Here is a 17,938-nt window from a genome sequence, read left to right as displayed (position 1 = left end):
ATTATATACTTCCAATTCTTATAAAAATAAAGAACAAGATGGATTAACTTTTTTAAATTCATATATTGGACCAAATATTCCAGATCATATAAAAGGAAGTTTAGAAGAACCTATATCTTTAAAAGAATTAGAAACAGCATTGAAGTCTCTTAGAGTTGGATCCGCTCCAGGTGGAGATGGGTATACTGTTGAATTTTATAAATTTTTTCAAAATATCATATTACCACATCTGTTAAATTTATATCAATATCAAATAAAGAATGGAAAAATTTCTGGTACTATGGCAGAATCGATAATTATAGTCTTACCAAAACCAAACAAAGATCCTACTCTGGTTTCAAATTACAGGCCTATTTCATTATTGAATGTGGATAACAAATTAATGGCTAAAGTATTAGCATTAAGATTGGCAAAAGCTCTTCCTTTCATTATTGATGTACATCAAACAGGATTTATTGCTAAAAGACATTCATCAAATAATACTAGATTAGCATTCCACTCATTAAATTTAGCAAAAAATATAAATGATCCAGCTTTTTTAATATCTTTAGATGCAGAAAAAGCTTTTGACAGAGTGGAATGGAATTTTATATATCAAGCTTTACAATGGTTTGGTATAGGATCCGGTTTTATTGAGATGATTCAGACATTGTATAGCTCTCCTGGAGCAAGATTATATATTAATAATAATTTATCAAATAAATTTAACTTGCACAGGGGAGTTAGACAAGGATGCCCTCTGTCTCCTTTACTTTTTGATATTGTCCTAGAACCTTTATTAATTGCAATAAACAAAACTAAGGAGATAGAGGGAATATCATTTAACAATTTTGAATTTAAAATATCTGCATATGCAGATGATATATTATTATATTTAAGAAAACCGGAAACTACTATTCCATGTATACTTAATTTAATAGAAACATATGGTACTTTTTCTGGATATAAAATTAATTGGAATAAATCTGAAATTCTCCCAATAAATGTTCATTGTACCAAAGGATTATTTGACCCATATTCATTTATTTGGAAAGATGATGGTATAAAATACTTAGGAATTATGATCAAAAATACAATTGAAGACACAGTCAAAGAGAACGAAAAACTTTTATTGAAAAAAATAACAGAAATGTGTGAGCAATGGAATCCATTACATCTTTCTTGGTGGGGAAGAATTCAAACAATTAAAATGATGATATTGCCTGTGGTTTGTTACCAAATGAGTATGATTCCAATATTTTTTCAGGGGTCATTTTATAAAAAACTTAACAATATTCTTACAAAATTTGTTTGGTGTGGGAAAAGATCAAGAATCGCTTTAGTATCATTACAAAGACCAATTATGGAAGGGGGGGTAAATTTTCCAAATTTTTATAGGTATCATCAAGCCTATATCTTAAGACAGGGTATGTATTGGATCCTCCCAGAGCTTCTTGAAAATGTACCAGATTGGCTATATTTAGAATGGCGGCTCCTGTTCCCTTTATATCCAGAACAGTTAATAACTATAACAATGCCTAAAAGATACAAAGACCACAGAATTTTATTTGACACTTGGAAAACATTGAGATATATTAGTAATCTATCACCTGAACCTATTGCTAAATCTCTAAATCAATCAATATGGATAAACTCCAGGATCAGAATTGGCGGATTTAAAATCGTCTGGAAACAATGGATAAATGCAGGAATAAGAACATTGAATGATATCATATCAGAAGGTTCACTGCTTAGTTTTTCACAATTGCAAAATAAATTTGGATTAAATAAATCACAATATTTTAAATGGATGCAATTGAAGCAGGCCATTCAGGTAGGGTTCCCTGAATGGAAAAATCTAAATAATCAATATAGTCTACAGGTTCTATGTTTCCAGACGGATTTGTTGGGTCACCAAGCCGCAAAATGGTACAAATTGATATATGGATTTTTAAATAAAAAAAAGAAAACAGGTCTTAGGGATATTTGGAGTATTGAGATAGGTCAGACAATTTCTGAATCTCAATGGCCACGATTTTGGTCCTGGAGATTAAGATCTACAAGGTCAGCATCTATGAATCAAACATGGTTATTTTTATTACATAGAGTATTCTGGACCCCAACGCGCCTGCAAAAAATAGATAGTACTAGATCTAATAGATGCTGGCATTGTAAATTGGAAATAGGGACGTTAGATCATTTAATCTTTTTTTGTCCCTTTGTAAACGCATTTTGGAATTTAATTTGGCCCCAAATTAATAAGTTACTAGAGAATCACGTAGGACTCTCGTATGACACCATATTATTTGGTACTGCAATGAGAACTAAGAGTCCGATTTCAGCAAATAATAATAAGCTATTACTAATACTAACAGGAGTCGCCATGCAACAAATTACTCAAAATTGGAAAGATTACACCAAATTAAATTATACGTTCTGGTGGAATTCTGTTTGTCATATTTATAAAATGGAAAAAATAATAGCGTTACAACAGGGAAATCATCTTAATTTTAACAAAATTTGGCAACCATTGACAAAATATTCTAATGATTAGTTCTTAGCACAATGATAAATAATTATATATGAATGGGGTGGGATTTGACTAATTAATGGAAATATACTATATAAAAAGGGGATGGGAATTATATTTTATATACTAATGTATAATCTTTATCATACTATATTTTAAATATGATGTATTATTAATGATAATATTTTAAATATGTAAAAAAACTTTATTGTATATTATATTACTCAAATATTGTAAGAATGGAAAATTTATAAATAAAAATTTAAAAAAAAATAAAAAAAAAAAAAAAAAAAAGGCTGTCTTCAAGGAGGACTTGGAGGAGGCCAGGCTTCAATAACTCCTGGAGATTAGGGGCCGGGTCTCTTAACCAGCATCTTATCAGTTTTGCTCTAGAGACTGGGTCTGCATCTTGCTGGTTAAAAGGTTTTCCCTTTCATGCTTCAGTGGGGCATCAGAAAGGTCAGTTTTCTGCCTCCCATCTGCTGGTAAGGGGACATAATCCATAGGTTTGGATTGGTCTAGGCCAGGGGTAGGCAATTCTGGTCCTCAAGAGCCGGAGCCAGGTCAGGTTTTCAGGATCTCCACCATGAATATGTATGAGATGAATTTGCATGCACTGCCTCCTTGAGATGCAAATCTATCTCATGCATATTTATTGTGGATATCCTGAAAACCTGACCTGGCTCTGGCTCTTGGACCGGAATTGCCTACCCCTGGATGATAAATTAATTTCTGGCAGATAATAAATTAATTTGTCTCTAGACAAATGAATTAACTTTTCTTTTCTTAATGGGATAAACATGGTCATAAGGCAGAAAAACTACTAGTAATGAAGTCTAAACAGACAGCAAAATTAAAACTTGGAAATGTTTTTACTTAAAACAATTTGTAGACATTTCTAGTATATCATTAGGCTTTCAAGGAGCAGTGTATACTGTCAGCCTGGACTGGGCTGTATGCCAAGAAGAGAGAATACTGTGTTTAATCACTATCTTGGCATGTTTATTTTTTTTAGAGAGACAAACAGAAAGTCTCTTTAAGTGTCTACAACAAAATACAATTGAGAAATGAAAATTGATAATATTGCCATGCGATCTGTACAATATGCCAGTTCTTCACACACACACATACACTGGTAATAGCCTCCCTGTACTACATAGAACACAAAGATAGAAGCAGAACTTGTTCTATTAGTTCACATAGCCCCTGAATTTCACAGGATGAACAGCAAAAGTGTGACTAAATTACTCATTCTCATCATTTTTGTTTGTACAAATACTCTTGTGATTTATTTGTGGGTCCTTGCTGCATTCTTTAATGCCATGATAGAAAAGACTAGTATTATTACCTGTAAATAGTCAGACTGAACAACAGTAAGCAGGTGGTCCTTGCTGAGTTCATAAAAAACATCTGAAGTCATGACCTGGGTAAACTCCTCACAGAGGAAATGTACTGCTTGACGATGCACCCACTTGGAGCCATAGGGCTGAGAGCTCCACTTGAGAATGGTGATTATAGTATCCAAGGAGATGCTGTCAGCTATTATATCTTCACACCCTGGAAGAGAGGAACAAAAATATTTATCAATGACGAATTAAACAGGAATACAAATTTCTGCAGAAATGAGCAGTCAATATAATTCATGCCTCAAAAAGGTTTACCCCCCATTCACAATATGCAGAGTGTACCAAAAGTAGGTATACAGTATTTATTCATTATTTCTTTTTTGTACAGATATTAAATAGGTACAATGTACTACTGAATGATAATCAAGTAAAAATGAAATGATACAAAAACTTCACATGAATGTTATTTGTGACACCTGTAAAATAAAGACATATTGAATAAATACTTTACACCCTGTATTACAGCAGATTACAATGTCACATTCTGCAAGCATAAAATATCACCTCTAGAAGGACTGCATAATGCCATCTCTCTGTTAGATGGACTATATGACAATTTTCAGATTTGTAAGGGCAAAAAGGAAGATAGAACAATGCTAATCACAGGTAAGTGAAACAGGACACACAGATTTATTGGTTTAAAGTTACACAAAAATCTGAGATTTCAGTTCTATCTCAGTGACTTTTCCTCAGTTCTTAGTTGGATGTTCTCATCAGAATCAGATCTGTAGTAAAAGGTACTTTAGAGGAACTAGTAGGAATGATCTAGAAAATCTCTACAAAGTATAGAATTTAAAGAAAGATTAGGTTCTTACCTTGGTAATCTTCTTTCTTGTAGATGTGTCTGGTGCTCCTGAATGCTAGGGTTCTATATCTCAACTCGCAAGTTGCTTGCAGAAAACTGTCAATCATGTTTAACTCAAGTCTCCTTCCCAGGGAGCTGCTCCTGCCCCCTCAGTTCGTACAAAAGCAATCAAGTACCACTGTAATAAAAGACATAATTGGAAGGAGGGAAACGGGGGGAAAAAATGCTGACCCTACAATTCAGTTCTGCTCTGTAACAAACATAGTAATCAACATTTTAACATCCAAATTTGTGCAACCAGCACTAACCATATATAGAGCTCGTAGCCACTAACATGTCCTGCTAGCAGGCAGAGACTTAAACCAGACTGTATGGTTTTGAGGATTTTCCTATGCATAATCTTTTTATTTTATATATATAATCTTCTCAGCTCCTCTGAGAGAATTCTTCAGATCCAGACTGATCTTAAAGCAGAAGGCAGGTGAAGCCCATTCACAGGGTGAGGCTTCAGAACCCCTAGACACATCTACAACAAAGAAGGTTACGGAGGTAAGAACCTAATCTTTCTTTCTAGTGCAATGTGTCTAGTGGTCCTGAATGCTAGGGATGTACCAAAGCAGTTCCCAGAGTCCAGGGTGTGCCCGCTGTGCCTCCCTTTAAGACGGAGGCCCTAAGAGCGGTGTCCTTCCTGGCTGCTATGTCCACTCTATAGAACCTGGTGACGGTAAGAAGGATAGACCCATGTAGCTGTTCCACAGATCTCCTCAGGTAAGACAGCCTTAGTTGCCACAAATAAGCAGCACCCCCTCTAGTGAAGTGCCCTCTCAATGCAACTGGCGTTTGTATACCACAGCCCACATATGCGGAGGAAATGGCCATTTTAATCCAAACTTTTTAAAACCCTGCTAAGCTATCTGCTTTCACCACATTCTCTGGCAACCAATTCCAGAGTTTAATTACATGTTAGGTGAAGAAATATTTTCTCCTGTTTTAAATCTACTACTTAGGGCTAGATTCACTAACCTGCCTCTCCGTGCCTGATGCGTGGCTGATCCGCGGCAGGCCGACCAATTCACAATTGGAGGAACGCCCCCTACCAACCACACGGATCGCTAGTGACTGATCCTGATGCATGCACAGACCATCTGCTTTTCCTGTAGATGGTCTGTGCATACTCTTTGGAGTAGCCCCCTGGGGGGGAGGGGCGAGTGCAATGAATACGAAAGCTAGGACAGCGTTTAGCCAGGTTAGCATTGAGCCCCATCAAAGGGGTTGCCAGTACTCATTCACAGCCCATTAAAGTGCTTCAGATGCTTTAAATGGCAGAGTCTATTGGGCTTTAGAAAGCCCTGCTCCTACTCACGAGGCAGACACAACGAGATACAACCGTCTTTGCATATCAATCTGATGGGGACTGAATGCAAATCTGAGAAAGATGCTCACAACAGGCCTTGCACGGGCACTTGGGAAACTTGCAGGGACGCTGGGTTTTGCTGCCCCAACTCTCCTGCTCTCTGCCACCCTTCCCCGCAGTGCAGCCCCACTTTTAACCCATGGGCTAAAACCACAGGCTCGTACTGCAGGGAAGGGTGACAGAGAGCAGTGTGGCCAGAGCAGGAGATTGGGGCAGAGAGCAGGGTGGCCAGAGCAGGAGATTGGAGATCAGGGCAGAGAGCAGGGCTTTAGCACAAGTAACTGGTCCTCACCAGTCGCTTGTTTTTTGATTGGCCAGCCAGTCGGTGTGCCAGAAGAAAGTTTAGTGAATCGTGTCCTTCCTACTTTGCATGTCGTTTCCCCTCATTTGCATGCATGGATTGGGATTGGATCGGAGGATGATCGGTACACAGGTTAGTGAATCGTGTCGGAGGGAAATCGGGTCGCAAACCAATCGGTACACGATCGGTTTGCTTAGTGAATCTAGCCTTTAGTAGCTTCATCGCATGCCCCCTAGTCCTAGTATTCTTGGATAGAGTAAACAAGTGATTCATATCTACCCTTTCCACTCCACTCCACTCCACTCAGTATTTTATAGACCTCTATTATATCTCCACTGAGCCGTCTCTTCTCCAAGCTGAAGAGCCCTTTGTCATGGGGAAGTAGTCCCTTTTATCATGGGGAAGTAGTCCCTTTTATCATTTTTCACTGCCCTTCTCTGTACCTTTTCTAATTCCACTATATATTTATTTTTTTTAGATACGGTAACCGAAATTGCACACAGTATTTGAGGTGCAACCATACCACAGAGCAATACAAAGGCATTATAACTTCTTCATCTTTGTTTTCCATTCCATATCACTCCTAACATTTTATTTGCTTTTTATTATTTTTTTATATATCATTTTTTTTACTATCATTGGCTATGACTAGGATATTGGGTGTCCCCATGCTTTTATGTTGTTTATGTTATGTTTAATTACGAATGAGGTACATACCAGATATGTATAAGAAATGCCTCTTGTTTTCAGGTTTAATATTTTTTACCTGTTTTATATTTCTTCATTTAGTGTTTGTCTTCTGTATATTCATACAGCAATTTTATCTATTAATGTTGTTGTCCGCCACCGGACACAATAAGATACACATATTTATTGATCTCATCAGGCATTTTTATGTCACCTTATATGTATTTCAGGTTTTTAATATTTTGCTTTTTACATTGTATTTATTTATTCATTATGCAGATTCACATCTTCTAATGCAATTTTTATCCCTGCCTATATGTTTTTTTAAATCATAATTCTATTAATTTGTTTTGAGCTCACCAATGTCTTACTTTTTAGTTTTCTAATTTTATTTTTGTCAAATATAGTGTCAGGGACACATTAAGATGCACACATTTATTGGTTTTAACAAGTTTCTACTGTAATTTTATGTGATTTTACTTTTCATTCTGCATATATTTATATATCATGTAGGTTTATGTTCTCTGATGTATTTTATGTTATTTCGCTCTTTATGTTGTTAATTATTTACACATTATGGATTTTTATGTTCTCTAATGTAAATAGTCAGAATTGCCTACAAGTTTTTATTACATTTCTGTTTATTAATGTCGTATTCATATCACATGCTGTAAGGTAGTTGTCCATATTCTTTGATTTTATTATGAATTTATTATGCATTTTGACTCATTTAATATTATTTTATGTGTTTTCCTTATGTGTTCTTCCATGAATCTTATATTTTAGTAGATTTATTTGAGTCTCCATACTGCATTGGCTGCTTGCATGATTTTATTAGCCCATACACATACCCTTTAATGTCTGAATGATTCTTATTCTGACTACTCTTGCATTGTTAAGTAAGATTTTTCCTATTTTTACATTTATTAGTTATCCTAATTTTTTTTGTGATTGGCACATTTTTCTCTCTGCATCAACTTTGGACCATACCTCTGTTTTTATCCCTTTCATATTTCATTTTTCACTTTTACATTTTTTTTTATTCTAGTCTGTTAAGATTATTCTTCAGTTTATATCTTAGATTCATTTTTATGCCTGATCCATTTTTAAATTGTTTTTTATCATTCATCAATAGGCATTTTAGTTTCTTGTTTATCCTTATTTTTTCACACCATTTTCAGCCTTTTTGATCGCTTTTTGTCCATGTAGCATTCTTAGATATTGTTTTATCTTTTCATAGAAACATAGAAAATGATGGCAGAAAAGGGCCACGGCCCATCGAGTCTGCACACTCTAATGACCCACCCCCCTAACTTCTTCCCCTAAGAGATCCCACATGCCTATCCCATTTTTTCTTAAAATCTGGCACGCTGCTGGCCTCAATTACCTGCAGTGGAAGTTCATTCCAATGATCAACTACCCTTTCGGTGAAGAAATACTTCCTGGTGTTGCCATGAAATTTCCCGCCAATGATTTTCAGCGGATACCCTCTTGTGGCTGTGGGTCCTTTAAGAAAAAAAATATTTTCCACTTGATACGGCCTGTGATATATTTGAATGTCTCAATCATGTCTCCCCTCTCTCTACATTCCTCGAGTGAGTATAGCTGCAATTTATTCAGCCTTTCCTCATACGGGAGATCTTTGAGTCCCGAGACCATCCTGGTGGCCATTCGTTGAACTGATTCAGCTCTCAGCACATCTTTTAGGTAATGTGGCCTCCAGAATTGTACACAGTATTCCAGATGAGGTCTCACCATGGATCTGTACAACGGCATTATGACTTCAGGCTTCCGGCTGACGAAACTTCTATGGATATAACCCATCATTTGTCTAGCCTTGGATGAAGCTTTCTCCACTTGATTGGCAGTTTTCATGTCTTCACTAATGATCACTTCTAAGTCATGTTCTGCTGCAGTCCTAGCTAAGGTCTCACCATTTAGGGTGTAAGTTCTGCATGGATTTCTGCTGCCAAGGTGCATGACCTTACACTTTTTGGCATGGAAGCTTAGTTGCCAAGTCGAAGACCAATGTTCCAGTAAGAGTAGGTCCCGCGTCATACTGTCGGGCAATGTGCTTTTGCCTACTATGTTGCATAGTTTAGCGTCATCGGCGAATAATGTTATTTTACCTTGAAGCCCCTGAGTCAGGTCCCTAACGAATATGTTAAATAGCATCGGGCCCAAGACCGAGCCCTGCAGCACTCCACTGATCACCTCCGACGTTTCGGAGAGGGTACCGTTAACCATCACCCTCTGAAGTCGACCACTTAGCCAGTCTTTGACCCATGCAGTTAATGTTTCTCCTAATCCCATTGAACTCATCTTGCTCAATAACCTGCGGTGTGGGATGCTATCAAAAGCTTTACTGAAGTCCAAATACACGACGTCCAGGGACTCTCCCATATCCAGCTTTCTTGTTACCCAGTCAAAAAAGCTGATTAGATTGGATTTGCAGGACCTTCCCTTTGTAAATCCATGTTGATGGGGATCATGTAGATTCTCCTCGTTCAGGATCGTATCTAATTTATGTTTAATTAGTGTTTCCATAAGTTTACTCACTATTGATGCGAGACTCACCGGTCTGTAATTCGCAGCCTCCATCCTGCATCCCTTTTTGTGGAGTGGAATGACGTTAGCTGTTTTCCAGTCCAACGGGACTCTTCCTGTACTTAGGGAAAGATTGAAGAGCGCAGATAACGGTTTTCCCAGGACATCACTCAACTCTCTAAGCACCCTGGGGTGTAGATTGTCTGGTCCCATGGCTTTGTTCACTTTGAGTCTTGATAGTTCACAGTAGACACTGCCGGGCGTAAACTCGAAATTCCGAAACGGGTCTTCCGAGTTTTCCCTTGTTTGCAACTGTGGACCAGACCACGGCGCCTCGCAGGTAAATACGGAGCAGAAGTATTCATTTAGTAGGTCGGCTTTATCAGAATCCAATTCTACATAATTCCCGTCTGGTTTCCTAAGGCGTACTATCCCATCTGTGTTTCTTTTTCTGTCACTAATATATCTGAAGAAGGATTCTAATATACCTGAAGAAGGATTCTAATATACCTGAAGAAGGTATATTAGAATCATCTGCTTCTTATTTTCTAATTTTCTTTGGGAAGACAGATATATAGACACCATGGCCCTGATTCTATAAAGGACACCTAAATCATGCCTAAAGTTAAGCTTGCTTTATGCACCCAATTTAAGTAGATAATGAGCCATTTAAGAGTCTTAACAAGCGATAATTGGTACTTAGGCATCCAAAGGACATAGACGCCACTTTGTAGATGCAGCCACAATTTCATGGATGCCCTTGTTTAAAACTCGCACCTAACTCAATAGGCATGGGTGTGGAATGGGCGTGGTTTGGGCAATGACTCAATTTGGGTGTCCTTTGATTCATTTTCATAACACTGAGCCATCTAGTGCATCCATATCATGCCATTATTGTAGGCGAATGAAACCAGGTCTACTTTTGAGCTTAGTTTGGGCTTCAAATAGATCTGAGTTCTATGGACGGAACTTAGGCACTCTTTGGATGTTCTTCTGGAACTTAGGCACAGTTTGGATGTCCTTAATGCGATCTGCTAAATAGCTCTCTGGGTTTTTATTTTTGCTTTATTAAGCTCAAAATACATTTAATAAGCCACCACATAAACAGGGCACATCAATACAAAGATGCTAAACCTTTTATTTTTCTAGGCAAACAGCAATGCGAACCCCACTCAAGGGAAAAAAGCACTTGTGATGAAGCAAATGGAAGATGTAGAGAGAAGATAGACAGCGGATGGAAGGAACTGAATGAGAAGATGAGGGAAGCAGAAACCAGACAAAGGGTAGAAAAAAAATTTCTATTTCTATTTCTTTACTTTTTTTTTTTGCTTTAGGATAAAGTAGTATATTAGTTGTGTTTATAAAAATTTATAAACAAAGCCCTGCCAGCTGAACATCTCTTTCTCTAGTTCAGCAGCCAGAACTTTGATTTATAAGGAAGGAATAAGCTAAATATTGCAGTACTGAGGCTTGTATGGATGCTGCAGGGACAGTAGTCATGGGGACGGGGCAGACAGTGGTTGTGGGGGGGCACTTTTTCTAGGATGAGTTCATGAACTTAATGGTCAGACCTCGTATATACAGTTTAAACAAATGGTAACTCAGAATTTTGCCTAGGCAATTATCTGTTGTTCATTGTGGTTCCTTCATGTCCTTCCAGCATTTACCAGCAATCAGCCCTTTTTTTCCCACTCTCCCAGAATCTTTGCCAACACTGGCTTCTTTCTCTGAGCCCCTCGCCAATCTTAGCATCATCATTAGCCCCTTTCCACTCCCATCCTCAAACCCAGCTTTTGCCTCGCTGTCCTAGTTAACGCTAAACACAGCAGCAGGAGCTTATTCCTTAACTCCCACCACTTTGCTCTTCTAGTCAGTACAGCTGCCAACACTGAGACTGTTTTGAAAGGCAAGGAGAGGCACTTTCTTTTTTTTCTGAAATGATTGTTGTCACCTTTCAAAACTGTAATGCTGCTAGTGACAGTAGTGGCTTTAGATGAGCAAAGCAGTGTGCTCAAAGAAAATTATTCTGTCTCTTGAAAGGGTGAGGCTGGCTTTTGGTGTTCTCACTGGTTCACTCCTTAAGTTGGCCTTGCTAAGATCCTGAATACACTGGATTCAAAAACTATACTATCTTCTTTTTTTAGCATCAGTTTTATTAATTTACTACCTGAGAGTTCAAACTAACCGACCTGTAGTTCCCTCTGTTCTACCTGTCTCCAATCCTCCAGAACCATGCCTAAAAATCATTTGAGCGTTATTTAACACATTTGTATACCACCTAAAATCTAGGCGGTTTCCAGTATCAAAAACATTCATAAAATTCCATAAAATCAACAAACATAAGACAACATTCATTATCTGCATATCTAGAAAGTCCATAAACATGAACAGCATTTGCTATCTGTGCATATATGACGGTCATATGCCCTGAGTAGCATGGAAATTATTCCTACATTTTACATATAGGCATCAACAAACAGTTGTGTCTTCAGTAGTTTCTTAAAGTTGACACAATCTGTGCACAATCTCATTCCTTTCTGTGTTGATGTTTTATGGTTCTACTCCTGATCTTTCCTTTGTGAATACTGAATAGAAAAATGTAACAAATGATACTTAGGAGTTCATTTTCAAAGCACTTAGATGCACAAAGTACGATAGGTTTGTGTATCTAATTGCTTTGAAAATGAGCCTCTGAATCAATCGCCATATGTTTACCCTCTTCATCTCTGAGTCTCACAATACCACTTTTGCATTCACTTCAGTCACTAACATATCAACAGTCTTTTCTCCAATTTTTACTGTACTATTTTTTTTCTTCTGTTAGCATCTTCATTCCACTGCTCTTTAGGCTCTTCCAGATTTTTCTATCCAGCTAATGCCTATTGAGATATTCCTCCATATTAACAAAATTGTTTTTTCAGTGCAATGGATGAGACATTCTAGACCAGGGTGTCAAACTCAATCACGTAAGGGACTGAAATCTAAAACAAAGGCTAAGGGCTCCTTTTCCTAAGCTGCGCTAGCGGTTTTAGTGCGCGCTAGATGCCAACGTCACCACTGAGCTGGCGTTAGTTCTTGGAGCGTAGCGTGGGGGGCAGCGCGCGCTAAAAATGCTAGCGCAGCTTAGTAAAGGAAGCTCTTAGTCGCAGGCCAAATTTTTTATTAAGATACTTAGGGGTCCTTTTATTAAGGTATGCTAACCAATTTAGCGCACGCTAAATGGCACCTTAATAAAGGAACTCCTTAGTCTTAGTAGATGTATAGGGTTACAAGCTCTCCAACTCCATGCCGGCTCTGTGATGTAAACAAAATAAATAAAAAAAGACATGTATGTACTAGGATGAACCAACGCACATGACTAACACAATTTATAAGAAGTTTGTATCTCTGGAAATCTTTTGAACAAAAAAAACAACAAACCCTGTGAAACTGATCTTTTATTTGGGAAAAACAATAAAGCCCTATTTTTAAGAATGAGGACCCTGCGCATGCATACAAAGCCAATACTCACATTTCAAACTCATAGCGCATCGGTTACTCATACAAATATTTTTAAAAACTGCTTGAACAGTTAGTTATACGGCTTTGAATTGAAAGGTCTGACCGATAAAAAAAAATTACCAGAGAAGAAGTCAAGAAAGCAATGATAGTGTGGACCCTGCCTCAAAACCTAACCCCCAGTACACCCCCCACCCCGAAACCAATGAGCGTCATGCTTACATCCACCATTGTGACACGCTCGTGCCTTCAAATGCCTTGTTCATGTTCCCACGCTTCTTAGCTCGCCTTCTGAAGCGGCCGAAACTTTGGAAGGCGGTGATTCCAGCCTAGCACACCGGCACCTCTCCTGCTCACCCTGTCACCACTAGCAACATCAGGACAATGAACTATAGTTCTGCCACCTGTCGGGCAAGATGGCACTCACGCATGCGAAGTGCGGGCATCAAGAGCTTTTTCAAGTTCTTGAAGTGTCCGTACCGGGGCTACATCGGTGCCATCACCCATGGTGAGAATATGCTGCTTCCTTGTCCTGGGATAAAGCTGGGTTCTAAGAAATCAAAAAAATTTGAGTTGCCTTGCATCAAAAGAAAAGTAAAGAACAAAGAAGAAACTTGAAATATTTGAAAAGTTTATAAAAAAATATAAACAGGAAGGCAACTTGGAGAAACAAGAGATACGTCTTCTTCACTATGAAGAAAACGAAAAAATGATGACCTTGCAAACAGGCGTCGGGCAGGAAGGCACTCATGCATGTGCGGTGCAGGCAGTCTAAAAGCTTGTTAAAGCTTAAAGTGATTCTACACTTTTCACTGTCCGTACCGGGGCTCCATGAATGACGCCACCCACATGTGAGAATATGCTGCCTGCTTGCTAAGATTAAATATAAAAATGGTTTGCAGAAATTTTCTGGCTGAAACTTGCTGAGAAAGTAGATCTGGCCCCCTTCTCCCCTTGGACAGTTTGGATAAAATAAATGATAAAGCACTTCTTGACAACAAAAGAAGGCTGACTTGGTACAGAAGAGTCAATTACCATCATTCTCTTGGTACAGAATATGCCTGTCCCCAACAACTGTCAGTAATCAAGAGAGTATGAGGATGAAACATGGAGAGAATCTGGTCTTGGTTGCAAATGAAGAGTCTAGAGAAAGAGAGAGAAGGGAAGTGAAATCTGTTTATAAATGTCTTCTTGGCCTGTAAGAACTGAAGTCACCTGGTGTGTAGTAATCCAATCACAATGCAAGGACAGTTGAAACTGGTTATTTTTTGGTTTTAAGACAGAAACATGGATTTTGAGGAAAAAGTCAATTTAAACTGATTTAGATGGTCACATGTTTCCTGGTAGCCAGGTTCTCAGATACATATCTAGGAAATGTTCAGGGTGGTACCTGATAAGATTCTGAGGCCAATGTCTGTGAATCTCAGAAGCAATTTCTTAGCTCTATAATCTCTTCCTCAGAGATCCTCTGTGCTTATACCATGCTTTCCTGAACTCAGGGGAGAGAAAGGGTTTATAGGACTGACCAGTTGATGAGAATGGAAAACTAGATAAGCTACACACTGTTTCTATTATCATGTCCTCTGTTTTATTTACATCAGTAGTTAAATGTGTTACTGGCTGATGTTATTGCAGATTTAGTATACCAGTTTCTCAGTAACTTAACTAAGTCCAAAGCTATAATCAAATCATTTAAAATATCATTAGATATATTTTGTAGTACTAAATCCCAATATAAAAGCCAAAATTATAGGTTCAATTTTATCACATTAATGAAAACAAAAATACACCCTACCTTGTGCGAGTATATTGAACTCCAAGAACAGTGCTATGTGATAAAGTTCCATAGCTTCTTCAGCCCTTGCCATGTTTGGCTTTCCAGCTACAAGAGCCTGAACTTCACTTAGACTTCCCACTGAAGGGCTACAGTGCAAAACAAAGGCAAGGTCCACTATATCCGTATACATACAATGCAAAATGACTTTAGCATATTTTTTTGGTATGATGGTTTCATCCAATATAATTCTTGTTGGAGTCCGCAGTGTTCGGTCTGTAATTTCTTCACCTGTCCGTATTCTTCTCTGCAATAAGTTTCGGAAAAATGGAGATCGAGCTGAAAGAATAGCTTTGTGAGCTCTGAGTTCCTCTTCAAGGCAGTTCTGATTGCCACCAAAAGCGTCAACGAGGTCAGAGTCTGATGAAAAGCTAAGAACAGCATCATAATAACACATGTAATCAAACAATCCACGCATGTCTACATCTAAAGAATTAGGCGTTCCAAACTCTTCACTAAGCTGCACAAGAATATCGACATTTTGGAACCTGGAGTCTTCCATTCCAAATTCTCCTGTGTACAGGTAGTGTAACAGAGCAGAAAACATTGGCATATCTATACCTGCAGTATTGATATCCATTATTATTTCTGCACCATACTCTGGTGAGGATGAAAGCAACGCCTTAAAAAATGGACATCTTGCTGCCAAAATGGCACGATGTACAGGAAAGCATGTTTCCTGAAATATTAAATCCACATCTGTACAGTATTTGTATTCATAAAGATCAGCCATGTCCTTCTGCAATGTCCTGGTTTCTGATCTTGCTAAACTTGCTTGCAGAGAAAGCTCCTTTAAGGCTGAAGTTCCCTCATACTCTTCCACCAATGCATTAACATCTCTTACATCCCAGCCAGAGAGGAGTTCTCGCATCTGCTTGGCATGATCAGCAGACCTGTTGGATTTCCGACGTTTAATAAATTTCTTTTTGAGTGTGGCAAGGCCAGATGTTTTCTTTTTCTTGTCTTGGGGTTTTTCATGGCTATGGTCAAGGTTATACAATTTTGACTCATAGCCATAGCCTTGATGAGAGTAGGATGATGTGCCTGAAGATTAAAGAAAAACATTACATAGTTAAATGTTTCACTCATATGCCAAAATGCATGTTATTTCAATTAATTTACCTTTTCATCATATCAATTTGAAAAATTATTGCTAAATGCTTTTCTTCTTTTGTATAAAAATAATTAGGATATGAGCATTTACAAAATTTCCATTTCATTGCTATTTCTAACCAAGTTACATATCCTAATTATTTAGTCAAAATAGCCCAGTTTTGCTTTAGTCCTTCCTTACATGGCAAAATTTAAGATATCTTAAAGCTGAAAAAGAAAGGTTGATGTCTAGATCTTTCACTAAACTGTGTTAGGGCTTTAACGCGCGGAATAGCGCACGCTAAATTGCCGTGCACTAGACCTTAACGCCAGCATTGAGTGGGCGTTAGTTCTAGCTGCGTAGCGCGGGTTTAGCGCGCGCTAAAATGCTGCGTGCGCTAAAAATGCTAACGCAGATTAGTAAAAGAAGCCCTAAGTTTCAGATTACTATAAATTTGTAGAAAAAAAAGCAGAAAAACAGTAACCTATTGGTCAAATCAAATGAACATCCCCCCTTCCTAAAAGGTCAAAATACAAAATCTGATCCTACACATTTCAAATACTTTAACAAAAAGAATGCTCTGGCCTTTACAAGGTCATTGGTTAAATTTTTAATTATTTATTTATTTCATTTTTCTTCTATCCCGTTGTCCCCAAAGAGCTCAGAATGGGTTGCAGGGCTGGAGCAGGACCTACTGGTAAACGACAACTAATAAAAAATAAAAAAAATAGTGCGTTACAAAATCTTAGGCTTCTGTGCTTTGGCTTGTGCTTGCCAAACTTTGTTTATAAAGAACCCTGGCACTAACATGTAGCTCCAAGACAGCTACACCACAGCATGATAATGCTACTGGAGATGAAATTAAGAAAAATTTGCAGAGAATGATATTATTTGCATTAACTTCTTCTGAATCATCTTATAGTTATAGTTTAATATACTTGCTATACTGCTTGGACTTGCATAAGAACACAGCGGTGTATAATATCAGAATATATGTAAAACATCACCAAAAATTAATAGAAAAGTACTCATTCACACAAGCACACACAAATAAAACAGGCAGATACAGGACCTTATATCCATGAGTTTTCAGGAAGGGGAAGTGTTAAAAGCAACAATTATCCCTTCCGTCTCAATAGCGGAGATAATGCATTCTATAAACCAGATAAAAGAAAGCCCCGGTTTTCATAGACGCCCAATATGCACTATGTAAAGCAGGGACTGACAATCTGTGCTCATTTGTAGACCTCAATGAGTATCCTAGTATGAAGTATTAACGTATGGGTATTAACATAGAACAAAATCTTTTCCAGAGAAAGGAAAATGGTAAAACCAGAGGACATAATTTGAGGTTGAGGGGTGGTAGATTCAAAGGCAATGTTAGGAAATTCTACTTTACGGAGAGGGTGGTGGATGCCTGGAATGCGCTCCCGAGAGAGGTGGTGGAGAGTAAAACTGTGACTGAGTTCAAAGAAGCATGGGATGAACACAGAAGATTTAGAATCAGAAAATAAGATTAAATATTGAACTAAGGCCAGTACTGGGCAGACTTGAACGGTCTGTGTCTGTATATGGCCATTTGGTGGAGGATGGGCCGGGGAGGGCTTCAATGGCTGGGAGGGTGTAGATGGGCTGGAATAGGTTTTAAGAGAGATTTCAGCAGTTAGAACCCAAGCACAGTACTGGGTAGAGCTTTGGATTCTTACTCAGAAATAGCTAAGAAGAAAAAATTTAAAAATTTAAATTGAATCAGGTTGGGCAGACTGGATGGACCATTCGGGTCTTTATCTGCCATCATCTACTATGTTACTATGAAGGTAAATCAAAAAGTAAAGGGAAAATAC

The 17,938-nt window shown here is 38.0% G+C and overlaps 1 protein-coding gene across 4 annotated transcripts in view; it reads right to left on the bottom strand.

Annotated features, from left to right (window-relative positions):
* BTBD7 (BTB domain containing 7) overlaps positions 1-17,938 on the bottom strand; it is a 151,347-nt gene that overhangs the window by 64,342 nt on the left and 69,067 nt on the right. For 3 of the 4 annotated variants that reach the window (XM_033951770.1, XM_033951771.1, XM_033951772.1), the window contains exons 3-4: positions 14,963-16,045; positions 3,858-4,066 (exon numbers count right to left, since the gene is read on the bottom strand). In XM_033951770.1, coding sequence (XP_033807661.1) covers positions 3,858-4,066; positions 14,963-16,045 — 1,292 coding nt within the window. Of the gene's footprint in view, positions 1-3,857; positions 4,067-13,362; positions 14,311-14,962; positions 16,046-17,938 lie in introns of those variants that run through there. The other variant, XM_033951773.1, reaches the window with a different exon arrangement.

This window comes from Geotrypetes seraphini, chromosome 7, assembly GCF_902459505.1.
Source record: "Geotrypetes seraphini chromosome 7, aGeoSer1.1, whole genome shotgun sequence".
Lineage (NCBI taxonomy): Eukaryota > Metazoa > Chordata > Amphibia > Gymnophiona > Dermophiidae > Geotrypetes > Geotrypetes seraphini.
The sequence above is the reverse complement of the archived record's forward strand: the minus strand, read 5'-3'. Positions and strand labels throughout refer to the sequence as shown.